General features: G+C 36.4%; 1 protein-coding gene across 3 annotated transcripts in view; it reads left to right on the forward strand.

Moving 5' to 3' along the window:
* LOC121314482 (lethal(3)malignant brain tumor-like protein 3) overlaps window positions 1-11,410 on the forward strand; it is a 102,328-nt gene extending 90,918 nt beyond the window's left edge. For all 3 annotated transcript variants that reach the window (XM_041247809.1, XM_041247810.1, XM_041247811.1), the window contains 3 exons: window positions 30-199; window positions 9,154-9,216; window positions 10,234-11,410. In XM_041247809.1, the coding sequence (XP_041103743.1) occupies window positions 30-199; window positions 9,154-9,216; window positions 10,234-10,401 (401 nt within the window). In that variant the 3' untranslated portion in view covers window positions 10,402-11,410. The remainder of the gene's footprint in view (window positions 1-29; window positions 200-9,153; window positions 9,217-10,233) is intronic.
* Window positions 11,411-14,585: the final 3,175 nt, after the last annotated feature.

A 14,585-nucleotide genomic window follows, 5' to 3' on the forward strand; every position in this document is an offset into this window, starting at 1 on the left:
TAACCAGTAGCTGTTATTTTCTCTTGCAGACTACAGTGTTGACAACATGCAGCAGGCTCTTCACCAGTCTGTCTTCCTGTCAGCCATGTCTGCTCAACCCAATCGTGACCTCCCGCTTTGCTGGGAGCAGCACTGCAAACTGCTGCCTGGAGTGGCAGGGGTACAAGCCAGCCGCGTTGCAAACTGGACTGCTGATGAGGTAGGCTTCTGAATTACAGTGTTGTGTATGACAAAGACAGACTTAATTATAATAATTTGATTATTAACATTTTTTATAAGATATGAGCTGTGTACTGGGTGTCCCTGTTTCATACAGAATGTAGAAACCTGTACATTAGGAAAAAAGCAGAAACCACAAAATCTCATCTCGCTAAGGACTCTCAACAGTCATTTAATCTCTGAACTGGGCTGCAGCCAAATCAGTGATGTGAAAGGCTTCATGTTCTAGTGAAATAATCCCTTGAGCCATCTTTCTGTGTCATTAAACTCAATGAGCACGCTCTCGTCTGCATTCACCTCTGTCCTTGGTATTTTACCATCTCTGCTAAATCTCTTATATTCCACCCCTCCAAGAACTTTTAATAACAAAGGTTTAGTTTTTTTTTTATCTTAAACAAATGGGTGTTTATTGGCCGTATTTCAATGGCCAGCTCCTGTGTGTGAAAACACATTTTAGAAAAAGCTGCCTTTCACCCGTTATAGGAAATGGAACACTGACCAAGTGCACCTCCTAAATGCTTCTTTGATACCGACAGCCCGGTTCAGCACTTTCAGAAATGGTTCATTACTTTGCTAAACAGAAAACACAATGGTGTAATCAGTTCCTGGGATAAAGATATCCCTCTCTGCTAATGCCTTCATTCACTCTTTGATTGTTGTTGCGTTATGCACTTAGAACCATCATGTATCCTCTATTTATTTTCTCTCTGATTTATTCTACAACACTTTTACATGGACCAATCCTACTAAAGGTTCAATTGAACAACTGTATTGAGAAGAACGGTAGTTCCTCTCGCCAAGTTGTCAGCAAAGCGTGAGAACAGCCAGACTGTACACAGCAAGGATAGTTTACATGTTTTCAGGGTATAGGCGCAGCAAAAGTAAATCAGCCAAAAGCACCATTTCACTTTTAATTTGTAGTTCCCAACACTCTTAGGTGAAATTTAGAAAAAAAATTCAATACATCTGTGGCAAAGTGGTTGCAGTGCGCAGGTGTAGGGGTGATACAGTGCTAAACACAATGACAGACAACAAAGTACTGGTGAAATGGAGGTTTATTTTTTTATAATCCAAAGTCTGATGACAAAACAGTAAACAATAATGATAACAGACAATACACAGTGGTATGCATATTGCTCTTTTGTAATCCACGGGTTGGCCCTGAAATAATAATAGTCCCGAAATCTAAACACCCACACACAACATAAACACGATCACAAGTCCACAGTGAGTGCTATGGTGCTCGTGGTGCAAATACAGCTAATTGTGACACAAGTGCAGTGTTGTCCGGGTTTGGTGCTGGCCTTTAGCGACAGCTCTGGATCGTGTTAGCATTCTAATAACAACAAACAAACAGTTTTTAGACACGACAAAACAAACAAAACATTCATGACTACAATATGGGTCTCCTTCCGGTTTAGCGTTAACCATAATAACATAATAAAGGAACAGATCACTTCGCTCCGTCCCCTTTTATACCATCAATCATGGCCCCTTGGTTAACGATTTCAACAACTCTTCCAATCTGCGGCTGCTACGTAATTTCCCTTCCGGGTCGATGATTTTGTGTACCATAGCTACACCCCCTTTCTAGATGGCCGACTTCCACCTAACCCTAGGAATGAATTATCTAGCCATCCAGTCCAGGGCACATCTGTTCCCTTTACACAGCATCCTCACAGGTTGGGAGGGAGATTTATCATGAAAAATCATTGTCACTGTACAGTAAGAGAAAGAAGTTGCCAAAGTAAGGTAAAAATCTTTCTTTATCATCATCATCATCATCATCATCATCATCATCATCTTCTTCTCTTCCCGTTTTTTTGAAGACCCCAGGCACTTTTATCCACGGATATGTATATTACTGGACATCCAAGTTTAATGACAATTAGCTTGTTATATCAACAGGGAAATATACTAGGGAACGCACTTGTTGTTACGTCTATATAATTTATAATAAAGATTTATTTCTGTTTTAAAATGGAACATTTGCCAGAAAAAAAACAATTTTATATAAATATAAAAAAAGGTCTGGCATGCATGGGATTTGAATCTAATACCTCCAGTTTGCAAGCGTGTTGCGTTACTGTCAGTGCTACAGGATTAGTTGAGAAAACGAGCAGTATTTTAAAAGATGAAGTCAGCCAGCTGAGAATTCTTGGGACTTTGTTATATTTTGGAGATTTTTCGAGTCGTCATCATCATCAACATCAACATCTTCAGAAATGTTGGTTTCCTGTCAGTGTAATGCTCACTGTGGTCCCTATTGGTGCAAGGTTCCTCTCTATATACTGGTTGATGAGAGTAAAGCTATTTGTGGCCCCCACTGGACAAAAAGGAATGTTCATTTCTGAGAATTAGCTATGCTGAAGGATAGCTTCTATATATTTAATAAAAGTAAAACATAAATAAATAAATAAATAAATGAACACATAAATCAATACATGAGCATTTATTTATTTCTTTATATAATAAGGGGGTGCATGAGCCTGGGGACTGGAGACAGTCCAACGCTGAACTTGAATGAGAAACTGTGTGTGCAACCTGAGCAAGCGAGCGAACTGTGACCGGAGAGAATATGCAGTGAAAGTGCCAAGACTAAAACGTAGGGTAACTATTTTGGTGCTGTGAATTACAGCCTCTGACGCACATCCTCTGTAGTTTCAAATAAAACAAACATTTTAAGAATTCAACACCGCCTCCCTGAGTACTGCTTCCTAAACATGAAAACATTACAATATCCATGCTTGAGTCGCCCCAGATAATGTGCCGGAACACACTATATCATTTCAACAACAGTTAAAAATGAACTAAGAATAACATACAGTAGAAGCCCGTTCATCTGAAGAGTTGGGGAACATAGCAATGGTTTGTATTAATGAGCATTGAGATGTTTATAAAAACAGCAATACATGTACATATATTGCACTCTAAACATTTATTTAAAAATAGCGTCACTCTGCAAAGCACATCTGACGGCAGTACTGAAGCGTTATATAAAAGTACATTAAATGTAAAACTGATTCAAGCAAGTGAAGCACTGCTTTTTTTTTTTTTTATATTTGCATGCACATACATATCAGTTCATTGCTTTCGATTCCTTTTTCACATGGGGCATTGGGTGTTGCATAACTTTAAATGAAATATGTGTCAAAATGTTGTATTATTTGTTCACTCAGGGTCCCTTTTATCTAATGTTAGATTTTGGTTGAAGATGTGATAACATTCAGTGTCAGAAATATGAAAAATGAAGAAAGTCAGGGGGGGCAAATACTTTTTTACAGCACTGTGTGTGTTTGTGTGTGTGTGTTTGTGTGTGTGTGTATAGATATAACTAGTAACTAACTAGTCATACTTAACCGCTACGCTACACAGATTCACATTTTAACCCTTTCAACTGACTAAGCTATTTAGATTTACCTTATCCAAAGACAATACATTGCCTCAATATAGGTTGAATAATTTTGCTATTTCTGTAGTGTGTGTGTTATTATCCATTAAATGAAAAAATAAGTGAAATCTATAACAAAAACACATATTAGAAATGTGAGAAATTGTCAAACGTGCTCAGCCATTATAAGTGGAGATATCAAAAACACAAGCCAAGTTTCAAGAACCCATTGGGGCAACCTTGCCCAGCACAAAGTAAATAGGCACAACTGTGAAAGCAGTGGGGTCCAAGATTGCCCCAGTTGTTTCTACTTTGATATCTCCACTTTAAATGGCACTTTTGATAACTTGTCGTTTTTTCACATTTCCAGTGTATTTTTGTTTCAGATATATTATATGCCCTTTAAAAAGGAAAACGTACATGAATTTTGCCTGGTTGGACAGTGATAGCAGGCACTGTAGCTGAAAAATACCATCTAGTATTCAAAAGAGGTTGCTAACCTCAAGGGAGACTGAGGTATAGAGGGAATTGATAAAACATGTATTTACAGAAAAGATGACCCTTGGCAATCAAAGAATGATCTAGTTAACATAATAGAAAGACCATGCCCAAATACTGATCAAGCAAGGCATAATGTAAACACTTACGCCAAAACACTCTTAAACAAGAGCCCTTCAGAACAACTGTGTTCCACGTTTGAGTTTGTATGGCTAAAACAGCATGGATGTTGACCTGTATTTAAAAGGGGCAGTATATAAGACAAAAAAAGAACTCCCTTGTTTTTTTCCTCCACACACTGCTTGGTAGTAGAATGTTTATTTCTACAGGGGTTCTCTGCACGCAATTATGTATCTCAGTTTCATCTAGCAACGCATCAGGGTCAGACTTCCTGAGTCTACTTTTTTTTTCTGCACAAATGCGATTTCAGGTCAGGACTCTCAGATTCACCAATAAAGTAATTGCTTAATGTGCATCTGCAGGAGCCGATTAATGTTGATGAATCTAAAGTAATTACTACTAGATGCCCCAGAGTATTACACAGCAACAATATATTGTACTGTACAACAACAATAAGTGCTCTGCAAACCACACCAGACATTTTGAAAATGGTGCACATAATTGTCCTATCTAGACATTTAGAAAATGGTGCACATAATTGTCCTATCGGGGTCAATAAACCTGTCAGAAAACAGTGATGTATTTTACCAGTCAATGTTTCTTTGATTGGTAATGTCATTGGGCTTAAAGCTTTCTACCTCCGTTCAATTGACCTGCACTTTGCAGTTTGGCCCAAGCTGTTACCGGCACCTTTGAGACTCAGAGACAGAACGCTGCAGTTAAAGAACAAATGCACACATTTAACAAAAACAAGCAAAAACACGGGGACCAAAATAAAGTGGTTAAACAAAACAAGTCCTTTCAGTCAATAAAATACTCCTTATTTTCCAGGCAGTCATGAGCACACCTCTAACCTCTCCTCAAACTCCTCCAACTCAGCAAAGGATTTGGCTTCCTTTATGCTGTGCCTATAGAAGGTCTACACCCCATTGAACTTTTTTCACATTTTGTTGTGTCAGTGCCTCAGAGTTTCATGCATTTAAATAAGGATTTTATCTTATGTACACGCCATACTTCACACTGTTAAGGGGAAAAAAAAGTTTTTATTGAGAAAAAAATTATATATTCAATGTACAAAACTGAAAGACCGTAATTGGATAAGTCTCTAACCCCCTGAGTTAATACTTGGTGGAATTACCTTTGGCAGCAGTTACAGCTGTGAGTCTGTTGGGATAGGTCTCTACCAACTTTGCACCCTAGATTTGGCAATATTTGACCATTCTTCTTTACAAAACTGTTCAAGCTCTGTCACGTTCCTTGGGGAGCGTTGATGGACAGCAATCTTCAAGTCATGCCACAAATTTTTGATTGGATTTAGGTTGGGGCTCTGACTGGGCCACTCAAGGACATTTACCTTTTTGTTCCTTAGCCTCTCCAGTGTAGCTTTGGCTGTGTGCTTTGGGTCGTTGTCATGCTGAAAGGTGAACTTCCATCCCAGTTTCAGCTTTCTTGCAGAAGGCAGCAAGTTTTCCTGAAGGACTTCTCTGTGCTTTGCTCCATTCATTTTCCCTTCTATCCTGACAAGTGCCCCAGTCCCTGCCAGTGAGAAACATCCCCTTAACATGATGCTGCCACCACCATGCTTCACAGTAGGGATGATGTTCTTTGGGTGATGCACTGTGTTGGGTTTGCACCAAACAAAAGTTCCATTTTAGCTTCATCAGACCACAAAACTTTTTGCCACATGGTAACAGAAACTCCCGAGTGTTTTTGTGCATACTTCAAACGGGATTCAAAGTGGGCTTTCTCAAGTAATGGCTTCCTTCTTGCCACCCTACCATACAGGCCAGATTTGTGAAGTGTTTGGCATATTGTTGTCACATGCACACATTCACCAGTCTTGGTCATAAAAGCCTGTAGCTCTTGCAAAGTTGCTATTTGCCTCTTGGTAGCCTCTCTGATCAGTCTCCTTCTTCCGCGGTCATCCAGTTTGAACTGACGGCCTGATATAGACAGGGTCTTGGTGGTGCCATACATCTTCCACTTAATAATCGTCTTGACCATGCTCCAAGGGATATTCAAGGCCTTTTTTGTATACCCATCCCCTGATGTGTGCCTTTCAACAACTTTGCCCTGGAGTTCTTTTGAAAGCGCCTTGGTGCTCCTGGTTGAGTCTTTACTTTGAAATGCACTACCTAGCAGAGGGAACCTACAGGAACTGCTGAATTTATCTTGAAATCATGTGAATCACTACAGTTTAACACAGATGGAGGCCACTTAACTTGGTGTGTGATTTTGAAGGTGATTGGTTACACCTGAGCTAATTTTATGATTGCTATTCAGTTTTTATTTTTAATTCATTTAATTCAATCAAATTACTAGAATATTTTTTCACTTGGAAGTTGTGGGGTAGGATGTGTAGATAAATGAAAAAAAAAAAAACTATTTTAATTCCAGGCTATAAGGCAACAAAAGGTGAACATTTTGAAAGGTGGTGTAGATTTTCTATAGGTACTGTATATCATGTGGCTGGGGTTTGATTGATCATCAAATTATTCAGTCAATACCCCAGCCATATTCCCCACGTCTATTCTGGCAGCAATGGAATTAATTAGTTAGGGTGCTTTTGTTTGGTTTGATAGATTTCTTTTGGAAAGCAGTTTGTTTAAATATAGTGTTGATATTTACCAGTTGAGAAGATAGAGACCGCTTGTATTGGTTGCAAACAGACCCATATGCATTTATTCGAGTGAAAAAGACAACCAATTCATCACAAAAATAAATTATTTGAACATTTTTTTAGTTTAGCTTTTCTCTTCACATTTTTTTAGAAAACAAAAAAGCACAACCAAAATCTCACAAAATCTCAACGCTTTTTGACAGAGTCTGAATCATGAGTAGAACAATTACCATTAATATAAAAATATCATAAGTGGTGGTTCACTGCATGGCTACTTGTATTTGTAAATTAGCAATAATAACTTAGTTGATTATTTTGTTTTCAAACAACATCAAGCTCTTGTTGGTCCACTTAGAAATATTGCATCCTTCATGTCCCACTTCTCATTCCACACTGAAAGATCATAGGTAAGTTCTCTAGCACCACTGCTGGTTTGAGTTGGGAATGCATACCTGATCAACAATCCCTCTTTAATCTTCACGGGCCGGTTTTTCAAATTTTTTAATCTGGATCAAAGTGATCTGGATTTTGTAATCCTATATTTTGTGATTGAGAATACTTTTATCTGGATAATTTTGATCCAGTTTTTCAGAAAAATGTCACTCCTGGATTACATTTATCCAGATAACAAATAATCACGATTACTGAATCCAATTTTATGAATAGGCTAGTTTTTAATAATAGTTTTTTTTAAGAGGATTTATTTATGATGTAGTGTAATTTAACAAAAGCAATAAGATTGTGGTAGTAATGATTAACACACAACTTTGTATTTGTTATATTATTTGTTATATTATTTTCTTTTAAAAAAATCTAAATCATTTTAATGTTAGTGCACATATAATGCATTTATTTATGCCTATTTAGCAGAAATTAAATAACAAAATCTAAATTGAATAAAAATAAAACTTCTGAAAAAAGGATAAGTGTTTTTAGACATTTTCAGCATCTCTCAGACAAGACTTAAATGAAGGCGTATGTGTATGCTTTTTTTTTTTTATTAAAGCTATACCACTAAATATGTGTTTTTCCTTTTTGCTTACATGTATACAAAACTTAATGTAAATATTATATTATAACAGTCTGTTTGGACATATAGTGTGCGTTTACTATGACAATTCAAACAAAATATCGATGTTCTATGATCATTTTGAAAAACCCAATTGCAACATTTAATCGTGATTACAAGTGCGATCGGATTACCAAAGTGAAATCCGGATCACAGTAATCCCAGTCGCATTCTGATGTTTTGAAAAACTCAATTTCACAACGTAATCCAAATCAAACGCCGATATCCAATTGCCAAAGTTTTGAAAAATCGGCCCCTGGTGCTGTTTACAAAAAATAGACCAACCATGGCCCTTGGTACTACAGCATATTTGACGTATACAGTATAACAGTGTCCAAATTGAGTATTTTAGTTTTTCATTCCCGTCTAGCTACAGTTACAGCACTGCACCAAAATGTTGCTGATTGAGTCTGTTGCTGATAGTTAATTATATAGTAGATGGTAGTTTACCATATTAATTGCTTACATATTTTATGTCCCTGAGGTGTGTCACTGTAACTGTGTGGATTTTAATTTATTTTGGTTTTTTTAACCCTTAGAGGTCCATTTATTCAGCGCTTGTCAAGGCGTGTCAACTCCAATTTATTTTCACACGTGCTGTTAAATTTTTTTTTTTTCATAGTAAAACAGGTTTAAAAGGCCCTGAATAGCAAAAGGACATCAGTACTGCATCTCCAGCCATGCCCCACCCCTTGTTCGCTGTATTTTTCACATACCTCTTTATAGACGTGCATACTGATAACTCCTCTCCTGATCACTCGTTTTATCACCAAACTCCTCAATAATGCGATCCAAGTCATTATTTTATTACTATAACATCTCAAAAAGCTGTGCAAATGTCCTTTATATTCTTTGCGCGCTGAATGCAGAAGCAGCTAGCTCCTTTGTTTGTGTCCGTGTTATCTCTGTGGTGCAAGGGCCTATCTGTATTGCTCAGATACACCTTTTTTTTTTTTTGGCTTCTTTCGGCTCCTATCGGTCTCACTTGGCCATTGAAAGGTTTTCTCTGCTTTTTCTAGAGAAAAAAACGACTAGAGACCTGTGCTTGACGTCTTTTTGATGATGTCGGACAGGGTCCAACATTGGACTGGAAAGGGAAAATTGTTGTTGGACCGGGTCTGACATAAGACCACAAAGGGTTAATGTTTGCATTGAGAGCATACAGTGTAAAGGATGTGCACAATTATACTGTTGCTTTTTATATAAATAATAATATGATGCTATCATTTTATCTAGGTGGCTAGCTTTGTGCATTCTCTCCCTGGATGTGAGGAGCAAGCTAAGCAATTTAAGGAAGAGGTAAGCAGAATAAACATTGCTAGGAGACTCCCAAGTGTTGCAGGTCCACAAAGCAAAGTCATGAATTTTATGTCCCTTCTATAAATGTGTAGTTAATTTAGTGGAACAGGTGCCGTATAGCTTTCAGTACAGACTGGAGAATTAATTTGTAAGTGTCAAACATTACAACTTTAGGGAATGCGGTACACTCCACAAAAGCTTAAAAACCAATTAAGCGTGAATATGTTGTGGAAGATTTCCAGATTGTGTTTCTTTTGGTACGTGGTATGCAGCCACAGTGAGAGAACCTGGAGTTGTAATCCAAAATATTAGTAGTAGATTAGCAAATCTGCAGAAACATGCAGATGACATGCAAACGTGTTTGTCCAGAAAACTCAACATGCAGCTAAAGCTCTGAAAGACTTTAATCCCAGTTCTGTTAAAATGTGTTAAATTATGATTAATGAGAATAACTTTAGCTATTGATAGTTAATATGAATCTTATAATTGCTTCAAACTGTATTGTAATGAAGGGGGATGTTGTCATTATGTGAAACAATAATATTTTTATTAAAATGAACAGCTTAACGTTTTGAAACTTAAATACTGTTCTAAAGAACGTAGTTACTGTTAACATAAAAAGGTTTATAGTAACAGAATGTAATGAAAAATGTACATATTCACTCTGCATATTACAGACATTAGGTAAACTTTTCAGTTTAGTTTTTATTGTACTAGCGGAACAGAATTGTAAAGTGGCTATTAGTTTTACTAAAAACATTTGACCATTGATTATGTATTTATTTATTTTAAACAGCTTCCCTATAGGTTTTATTTAAAAATTAAAAAAAACACACACACATAGATAGAAATAAAAATTATGTATACTGGGTGTTTTATTTACAATTGTTGTTTTTTTTTTTTTTTTTTTTGGTAACATCAAATATTGCTCAATTTGGTATTTTTTTTCACTGGCGTCTTGCAGCTGTACAAGTGAAGCTTCAGAAAACAGTAATGACCTTCCATATTGTTTTACAGCAAATTGACGGAAAAGCATTCTTACTGCTCAGCCAAGTGGACATCGTAAAGATAATGAGCGTCAAATTGGGCCCTGCTCTGAAGATCTACAATTCCATTCTGATGTTCAAGAATGCTGAAGACATGAGCAAAGAAATGGAATCTGGAAATGCTGAGCTTGATACATGAAGTAAATCATCACACATCTACCAAGCAGCCCATCTGTATACTGTGCATTCGGCTTTGATGATTTATTACTGTTAAAGGGACCAAGGATACATGTGTTTTTGCAATGACTGGATAAGCTGTCATTGGCAAAGGATAATCATGGATTCTACTATTTTTATATTTCTTGTGTAGTGTAATTCACACTACTAAAGACACTGGACACAGCCTCCTGTTCTTGGTTGCCTTTAATGGAACTGGGATTGAATGGCTTAATAAACTGCACAGAACATGCATTATTTATAGATTGTATTTGCTTAAGTGATTTTTTGTTTTACAGAGTTACTTAAAGAACTGACAATCAACAAAACTAAAGCATTGTATTGTAGCACCATGCAGGTGTTAACCATATAAAGAAACAACAACAGGTAAAAGTCAGTCAAAAGTTAATTTAAATCCATTGTAGGTTTTGCTGTTTTGTGAAGTAAATACACATATGTTTTTAATATAGTTAAGCATTTGTTTTATTTATTGTAAGTGATTTATAGTATCTATTATATTGTAAGTATATTACATACAAGCAGCCTGAAGAGAATATTTATTTTGAATCGGTGCAAAATGTTGTTCAGCTCTGGAAAATTGCATTTATATTGCTATGAGTTCAGTAAAGCAGTTCTGGCTTTCAGAGTGCAATCAGTGTCACTCCACTTTAACAATTTTGTAGTTGTTCCAGGTGTGACATTGATTTTTTTTACCTGCTTTTTGAGGTTTGTATTTGTATAAACCAGTTTAATCCTGATTGTCATTACACATAATTACGAAGTACTGTAATTTACATAAAAAAGGAAATTGCCAGCATCTTTACAAAATCTCTTGCAGCTGAAAGAACTCTCAATCATTGCTCCTCCTGCTGTAATACAAGTTTCATTAACAGTGATTTTTGTTTTCTACTAAGCTAAGGTTCATTACTGTGCATTTATTATACATGATAAAACAAATAAAGATGTATATTTCTTAGACTTTGCAATACAAATACGTTTACATCTCAGATGGTGAAATCTGTAAAACAATACTGTCAAAATTATAAAAAGTAACTTTTGTTTAATATATTTGGACAGCTGTATAGCACACTACCTGTTATTTTGAGTTACTGTATTAAAAGCAAGTAAATGTAGTAATACATAGAAATAATGTGTGGATACTTAATTCTAAATCACATGCAGTTTAAATAATGTGCAATATAGGTTAACAATACAGGGCATTTTATAAACTAGAACAGATGTCTTTAAACATATTGAGTAGATAAAATGTGTAGTACATATTTGTAAAACTGCATCTTTTACATAACATTTAATTACACTTAATGTATGGAATAGACAGAATAAACAGAAAAAACAGCATTTATTTACAAAGCCAATATTCATTCACATGATGGTTTACACTATTTTAATATCCCTTGAAATAACTTGCATACAGTAGTTGACGCAGTTGGATTATCATTTAGTCTTTATTTATTGTAACGAAGAAGTAATGAAAATACATATTGATGAAGGAGTGTTGTTATTTTTTGTATTGTCAGTAGAATAAAAATAAAACCTCAAATTACATGTCAGTTTTTCTGTGCTTATACAACAAATGGGTACAGTGTTAAAACAAGGACAACTTATCAACAGGTTTGCCTCAATGTGTTCAGTCCAGGGTTACTGTAAAAGAAACAACATAAACATTCTGTTTATTTGGTATTCCCTGTGATCACAAAGACAGCCACACTATGTGTAATTATGCCTATTTATAGTTTAGTTGTACTGTAATCTTAAAGTACATTACTCTTCACAATGTTTGTGCTTAAAGGGTTAATTACTGAGGCTTGAAATCTAATTTTCCTTTAATTTAAATGCAGAATTTTTGTATTTTTATACTTTTTCAAAAAAAAAATTATCCGATTGGCTTAAGTTTTGCATCATAGGTAATATCCTGTATTATGTTAAATCAGACAGCCATGTCGTATTGATTATCCACACAACACATTAAAATAATCTGAATTCTTTACGCATTCCCTGAAGACATTTCACACCTCAAAGAAATAGAGAGACCACCAATATTAACAATTATGCTTATGATAAGTGGCTTTTGAGACCCCAGTAGAATGTGCATGTAATGCGTAACGTTCAGGTAGGGTTGTATAATCTGCAACACAGGAAAATCTTAATGTTGGGGCGGAAAGAAAATGTCTTTACTCGAGTCAAACATCCCTGAAGGTACAATGCTAGAGCAGCCCTCTTCACTGTAAAGAATAGTCTGACTCTTTCTAGCAGTGGCTCTTAACTCATGGAGCCTTCTCAGAGCTATTTGCAGCATGTAACAGTCCATGAATCGCTTACGCCAAGTTTTGATTTTGTTCTGTTTTAGTAGAAATATTGCATCCCATAGGAGTTGTGTGAGGCAGGTAGGCCTACTGTAAGACAGTCTTTGTTCACTTTACTTAATGCAGAAGAGATAATTAACACAATGATAAGGAAAGGACAAGGAATGTCTGAACAATATTTGTAATACAGTATATTTGTGTAATTTGCCTCCTAATTGCTATATTCCTTTGGTATTATATAGTTTACATATGTTTTTTATGTATAGGCTATACAGTTCATTATATATGATGCAATTTAAGTTCTGTATGGTCAAATATGTCAGTCAAGACATTTAACTTCCCTATTAGATTTGCTTTCTGCTCCATTATACAGTATAAACTATCCAATATAATGTAGCGATCTCGATTAATGCAGCCAGGCGCAATCCACACACAGACGGAGTGCGTTCGCACCTCTTGCACGAAAGCATAGCGGCGATACCGCTGAACAAAAGAGATGTCTCCTTTGCAAGGAGCGTATATCGAGCTTATGTTTTTGTGTGATTATGCCACCTACCAGCCCTGCTGCTGCCTTCCCCCGTTCACGCTAAACTCTCCCCTGCCAACCTCAAGTCTGCCCTGGACTTGCTTACCAGGCTACAGTCCGACTGTGCCAGGGTACCTGCTTCCCACCGTTGTAGCGATCTCGGTTATCGCAGGCAAGCGCGTTACACAGTGCGAGAGGCCCCGGGTCCGTGCCGGCCCTCCACCTGTGTGTGGATTGCCTCGCCCTGTGTGATGCGCCTGCCTGCATTAAACGAGATCACTACAATATGTTTTGTTATTTGCTTACTATACCCTTTGATGACTTTTTAATATTAATGAAGTCTATAACTTCATTAATATCAAATAATATAATCTCAAAAACTGACACACTGTGAGATTTTAATAAAGCACGACACATAAAGCACAGGCACACTACTTCTAATGGCCCAGCAAATACCACTGAACAGATTAAAAACACTTCCTAAATGTAACACGATTAGCTGAGAGTTTTAATATTGAACACTCAGGGGAAAGAAATTGATAACGTATTGACATAGCAGTTGGAAGAGTATAAGAATTAGGAAAACAGAAATGTACAAAAAGAGGTCTTTGCGGGCTATTTGAGGCAGGGCCTGAAGTAAATACATTCCATTTTGAAGATTCAGGGTTATCAGTCTACATCAACCTGTACAAAGAATCAAGGACTGAAAATGCACATATATTGAAGTCTCTAAACTTCATAACATTTTTGAATAAACAAAATATTTGTCATTTATATATATGCTCACTATAATGACTTGCACAATACTGTGATGATCCCAGGTGGGGGTCCCTCAGGGGTTAACTTGGTAGAGGGGTAGAAGAAATGCTTTTGGGGGTGACTGACTTGAGTGCATGTTAGGACGGGACAGGGGTTAGAGTGTAGGGAGGAAGGGATCGATTGAGGGCATAAATAGTGGGCACATTGCCCTCGACCCCGGTTCTTGGCGTGAACGGTAGAAGTGACAGGATAGAGAGTAAGAGTAACTAGGAAAAGGAAAGAACAAAAATGAATAAATATCAAATCACAACTTTATTTTTTGTTTGCTCCCAGTACCCTTCCATTGTATATATTTATTTTGTTGTTTAAATAAATACAGACTCAAGCCTTTAAAATACATCCATTGTCTGGCTCCATCCCAGCAATGTTACAATAAGTTTAAAACACTATTTCTTTATTTTTTTATTTTTTTATGTATGCAGTTTTCATGTTGTGTTCCTATTTTTTTTTGCAATTTTCTACCAATGAATGTAATATGCAGCATGTAAGAGGTGCAAC

The sequence above is a fragment of the Polyodon spathula genome, chromosome 4 (assembly GCF_017654505.1).
Source record: "Polyodon spathula isolate WHYD16114869_AA chromosome 4, ASM1765450v1, whole genome shotgun sequence".
NCBI lineage: Eukaryota > Metazoa > Chordata > Actinopteri > Acipenseriformes > Polyodontidae > Polyodon > Polyodon spathula.